This window comes from Mesocricetus auratus, unplaced genomic scaffold, assembly GCF_017639785.1.
Source record: "Mesocricetus auratus isolate SY011 unplaced genomic scaffold, BCM_Maur_2.0 Super-Scaffold_100004, whole genome shotgun sequence".
NCBI lineage: Eukaryota > Metazoa > Chordata > Mammalia > Rodentia > Cricetidae > Mesocricetus > Mesocricetus auratus.
In genome coordinates this window covers 95,458,741-95,464,944 of record NW_024429189.1, presented here as the reverse complement: position 1 = coordinate 95,464,944, position 6,204 = coordinate 95,458,741, and the positions used below count along the sequence as shown (strand labels likewise).

At 46.0% G+C, this 6,204-nt stretch overlaps 1 protein-coding gene across 1 annotated transcript in view; it reads right to left on the bottom strand.

The window, feature by feature from the left end:
- The window catches only part of Fbln7 (fibulin 7), a 45,265-nt gene extending 39,061 nt beyond the window's left edge, over positions 1–6,204 (bottom strand). Inside the window, exon 1 of the mRNA XM_005068603.4 lies at positions 5,955–6,204. Coding sequence (XP_005068660.1) covers positions 5,955–6,029 — 75 coding nt within the window. The 5' untranslated portion in view covers positions 6,030–6,204. The remainder of the gene's footprint in view (positions 1–5,954) is intronic.

Sequence of the window (6,204 nt, the reverse complement as noted above, 5' to 3'; positions counted from 1 at the left end):
GCGGGACATGAAGTAAAAGAGAAGGTTGCCATCAGAAAGTGCATGTGCCCTTATTTACCTTCAGAGAGACAAGTCTAGCCTTCAGGTACAGAAGAAAGTTTTCTTCTAAGGCCCGCTGCTCTGAAGGCATTCTTTCTGCAACCCTGCCTGTAGACCTGGGAGCTGGCCTCTGGGTGTCGAAGCTCTCCATGCTACATATTGAGACAGAGTTTCTCGATGAACCTGGACTTGCCATTTTGGCTCATCTGGCCATCAGCTTGTCCTGAAGATTCCTGTCTCTACCTCCCATGTGTGGAGGACACAGGAAGCCACCACAGCTACCCAGTGTTTATATGGGCTCAGGGACCTGAATTTCTGTCATTACACTGTACCCACAGACCCATCTCTCAAACCAATTAAAAGCATTTTAAATGACTCCAAATTAAAATAACTAGATACAATCCCAGCACTTGGGAGGCAGAGGCTGGCAGATCTCTGTGAATTTGAAGCCACCCTGGTCAACAAGAGCTAGTTCCTGGACAGCCAGGACTACACAGAGAAACCCTGTCTCGACAAACCAAATAAATAAATAAACAAACAAAATAACTACATACAAACCTAACAAAAACACATTTCTGTTAAACTAAAAATACTGATGGCTTTTTTAAAAAAGTCAAATAGTATCTAAGCAAATGGGAAGACATACTGCATCCACAGACTGGTGAGCTCATTGTCCTATAGTTGATCTGTAAATGTAATACCAATCAAAATTGTGTAGGATTTTTATATATAAAGAAAAGCTCATCCTAATTTTTTTAAATTTTGCTATATTTACTTATATACCGTGGTGTGTGTGTGTGTTTGCACATGCATGCCATGTATATATAGCTGAGACCAGAAGCCAATTTTTAGGAGTCTGTTCTCTCTTTCCCCCATATGGGTATCAGGAATCAACTCACATCATCAGGCTTAGCACCCAGTGTCTCTGCCTGGCGAGCCATCTTATCAGCCCTCCCTCACAACAAATCTTTACATGAAAAGCACAAAGAAACTAGAAGAGCCAAAACAATGTTGAAAAGAAATAATAAAGATGAAGGACTCACTTTCCACACTAATAAATTTCTAGTAGCGCATGGCTGAGCATGTATGTTTGTGCATACGCACAAGAAGTGAATAAATAAATTTTTGAAAAAAGATAGCAAGCTGTGTGTGTGTGTGTGTGTGTGTGTGTGTGTGTGTGTGTGTGTGGCGGCGCACGCCTTTAGTCTCAGCATTCTGGAGGCAGTGGGAGGCAGATCTCTGTGAATTTGAGACTAGCTCGGTCTACAGAGTCAGGTCCAGGACAGCCAAGGCTACACAGAGAAAAACAAAAGAGAAGGAAAAAAGTAGTATACTATTGATGTAGAAATAACCCCGTATTCATCACAGGTGTGGCTTTTGACTGCTGCTAAGGCAACTTAATGATAATTTAGAAGTATGTCCATAAATTCCATTAGAATAATTGAATATCTGTATGTAAAATATGGTTTCCACGTAAATTCCACACTATTAAAAGAAACTCAAAATGGATCATATTAAAAAAGTGCAAAGATATGAACATTTCAGAGGAAAACAGAAGATAACTGTTTTGGCTTTGGAATTAGGCCAAAGGTTCTTAAATTTGATTATTAAAACTCTGGCCAATAAACCGGGCTTTATTAAATTTTCTTTATATAATAAATATTATGCATATAAAATAGTAAACGTTATCCTGTTCTACAGAAGACATTTGACCTGGGTGTGGCTGTGCACACCTGTGATCTCAGCACCTGGGAGGTGAAGACAGATTAGGAGTTCAAGTCCAGCCTTAGCTGCATAGATTATCTCAAAGCCAGCTTGGGCTACATAAGACCTCATCTTTGAAAGAAAAAGAAAAAGGCAATTTAAAGGAGCTACAAATGGCAAAAATATTTTCAGTTCACTTGTATTTAGAACCTATAAAATAAAGCTCCAAACTGAACAAGAACACAAACAATCCATCTCAAAACTGGGCAAGGTGGCATGGCAACTCAAGACTATAGGCCAGGCTCCTGGGAAGTCTGAGGTGAGAGGGTCGCTTGTGCCCACAAAGTGGACCTGTGCTGACTTCCATCTCACAAACAGAACCAAGAGGAAGGTAGCTTGAACGGCACTTGCCTCAGCCATTCACAAGGCAACTAGCATCCAAGAAAACATCCTACACCATTTGTCAGTCATTAGGAAAACAGAAACATAAGCCATGCAGGGGTCCTACTAGACACCTATTGGAATGATTTGGGATGAAAACCCTAGTAAAGTTAGTACTGGCAAGGGAGCAGAGTAGCTGGGTCTTTCATAGGCAGCTGGTGGAACACATCAGCTATGAAATAGAGTTTAAAATTTCTTAAAATGTTAAGCATTCATTTTCCATTTGATTCAGCAGTCCCACTCCTACATATTCATACTGGAGGAAATAAAATTTATATTATACAAAATTCTGTGTGAAGCTTTTTAAAATGTTTTTTATTTATTTGTGTGTGTGGAGATCACCCAGCCTTTTGGGCTGTTTAATTGGTTGAGTTTTACTTTTTGTTTGTTTGTTTTTGAGACAGGGTTTCTCTGTAACAGCTCTGGCTGCCCTGGAATGTGCTTTGTAGATCAGGCTGGCCTTGAACTCAGAGATCCTTCTGAGTGCTGGATTAAAGGAGTGTGCCACCATACAGGACTGATCATTCAGCCTTAAATGGCAGAGGTTTTACCTGCTTAGCCAGCTCCCCTCCCTGACCCGTGATCCTCTGCTCATGATAGCTAAAATCTAGAAAAGACACCATGGATGTTGTTCTATAGCTGAACTGATAATCTGTGTTCATCCATAGACTGGAGAGTATTTACCAATACAATGACACCAAGCTGGCTTTGGTCAGTGTTTTATCACAGCAATGGATGGCAAACTAGAAAAGCAGCATTTCGTACAGCCATGCTTTCTCCACATGCACACACGATAACACATACAGTTCTGTACTTTGACATATGAACACACATTCATACACACACTGCAACACTCAAATACCTCAACACATGCACACACCCATACCCACCACCATACGCACAGCCATGCATTTGTATACACACAGAATGACACACACATGCTAACACACACACTCCCTCACATACTCTAACATGCAAACTCCCATTCACCTTCACACATAGAAGGCAATTGTGAAATCACAGACACATGCTTGCACTTATACACTTACACAGATATACACCTATAATGTCAATCTTAGATGTCACAAAAGTCAGCAAAGTGAGAACATTTACAGACAAAGAGGAACCCCAGACAGAACTCCCCCACAGGAGCTCACATGGCTCCATTTGATGGCCCTCTGGCTTCTGCTGAAGTCCCTTGCCTATCCTAGCCAAGCTCCCCCATGAAAAGAGGTGACCGGTGGGTGGGTTCCATTCTTTCCACTTGCCTACAGGTCTCATCGCTGGATCTGAGAGCTTTGGGGTTTATACTGTCATGTAGACTCCAAGCACATCATGTCACTTGATTCCTCATGAGTTCCATATTGAGTCCACTGTAAATTCTCCTGACCTCAATCCCCTCCTGAGTTGTAACTGACTCCACGTTGTGACTCCAAGAGCTTGCGATTGCTCTGGTTCTCAGGCATCTTCTCCATAAGAAGCACTCGGGAGGCAGAGGCAGGTGTATCTTTGTGAGTTCGAAGCCAGCCTGGTCTACAGAGTGAGCTCCAGGACAGGCTCCAAAGAAATACAGAGGAACCCTGTCTTGAAAAAAAATAACTCTAGGGATGTCTTTAAAAACAGCCCTACTTGAGATGTAACCTAGATCAACTAAACTTTGGAGCCACCTTCAGAGGTAAGGCTGGCACCAGGACTTCTAGAAGTCCCTTGGGTCATGTTATGCACAGCCAAGATCTGCCCAGAGACTGCCTGGCACTGGTCAATGTTGATCTACCCTTCAGGAAACCACAGCAGGAAAAAAAACAGATGCAGGGAGAAATCTATGGAGAGCAGGGAACCAGGAAGGCTCTGTGAAGATACGCTTATCAGAGCAGAGAAGAGAAGGAACCAGGTAACATGGAGATTCCTGTGGTTCATTCCTCAGGCTTACCCAGCCTGAACCTGGGAGGATAGGGGAGCTCCAACCACTCCCTCTGGGTGAAGTCAATTTGGCTAGAAATTTCCCTTCCCCGCAACAGCATTTCTCTGTTTAACAGCTCTGGCTGTCTTGGAACTTACTCTGTAGATCAAGCTGCCCTTGAACTCACAGAGATCCGCCTGCTTCTGCCTCCAGAGTGCTGGGATTAAAGGTGTGCGCCACCATCACCCATCTTAATCTCACTAGAACTTTGAAACAACCCTCTATGGCTTATCCTTTTCACTTCTTTGGGCTTCACCTGCAACAGGTGTTCTTGCAGCTAAAGAAGGCAATACTGGGCAGGAAGGGGATGAGAAAAGCTGGCCAGGGCAGGGATTAGATCTCAGTAACTCAGGAACGTGCTCAAGCTGAGGCAAGCTCAGTGCTGCCTCTGCACTAGATTCACCCATAGCCATGATCTCACTATTTCCCATACAACCCCATGTGACAGATGATGCCCACCCAATTACAAATCCTGCCAAGACCAGGAGATGGGGGAGCTCTGGAACACCCCACGACCTTTGCAGCCTGGGATGGAGGAGCCCATTGGAGATGTATCTTCTGCACTTCTGGCATTGGGCATGGGATGAAGGGTTAGTTTGGTTTTGTAATCTGCCAGACTGGGGCCATCCCACTGCTCTTGTGGGTGGGTTCACTTACCCCCAGGCTGGGCCTCTGCCATTTGGCTGTTCAGCTACTTCCTGTGACGCCCACTCAGTACCTTCTGCATGAACATGAGCAGGTCTGATCTAAACCAAACTCTCCAGGCCTGGAAACTCCTGCTGCACCCCAAGGGGCTGCTCAGTGACCCAGGAGCAAGATTGCCTGTGCCCAGCGATTAGCTCCAGGACATGCAGCATGGAGAAGGATCAGGAGGTCAGAGTCCCCCCACAGATGGAATTTATACCGCTCCTTCCAGACTGGCTGGCCTTATAAAAGGCTTAGGAGACCAGCAAGGCTCTTGACATTCAGCAGGCACCCAGTGTCCCCCCACATCCTGCTGCTGTTTACGAGGCTGTTGGCATGGTTGGGGAGGCTGGCGGGCTGCTCCTCTGCCAGGACTCTCACAGGGGTAAAGGAACTTTCTCTGGCTGCTGGAACCTGGCAATACCAAGTCCCTAAAATGAATTTTTATTTACATTTTTTATTTTAAAAATCAGCTTTCAATGGTTAAGGTGAAAAGAAAAGAATCTGGTTAAATAAATAAATCCAGTGGGATTTAGACACATGAATGACCAAAAAAAGAAAAAAAAAAAGAAAAGAAAAGGAAAGGAAAAAAAGAAAAGAAAAGGAAAAAAAGAAAAGAAAAGAAAAACCGTCGCTGCCCATACGGGTAAGAAAATGTAATTGCAACTCGGGTGCTCAGAATAGGGCCACCTGAGGGTCCTCCAGGCCGATGCTAAGTAGTTCTAGGAATGGTTAAGGTGTGGTGGCGGCAAGAGTATTTCAGTTAGAAAAGTAAATGCCGGGTTTGGAAGGCGAGAACGTTCTCTGACAGAATTGTACAGCCAGGTGTTCCCACAAAACACCAAAGTCTCAGAAGTCCCAGGCAACTTCTCTACTGGCAATTCCCACACGGAGCCGCCTTCCCCTGCTGGGCTGCAGCAGCCCAGGTCCTCCCAGGTCGCTTGGCCCGTGGCGCATCGGCGATGACAGATGGGGGACCCCACTCCTCTCTCCAACAACTGAACCCCAGCGGGAGATTCTTCTCCAAGGTCTCAACTCCAGCATATGAGTGGAACACGGCATGTCCCAGCCTCGGTGTTACCTCCTCTGGAAGCGGGACCCTGGGAAGGGCTGCGGGGACACTGACCTGGGAAGCCCGCGCTCCAGGGCGGGCGAGGAGCAGCAGGAGAAGGACGAGCGCGCGCGGAGAGCAGGGCCCCATCTTGCCCAGCACAGCCTGGCTACTGGGGAAGGCAGGACGCTGTTCCCTGGCCGATACTGAGTCACTGCAATGAGTGAGTCCCTTGCAGCTCCCGCGGCCACCAGCGTCCGTGGCCGCCTGCACGAGACTGTCCTGGCGACGCGGGGAGGCGCCAGCCCCGTGGCGGAGGCCGAGA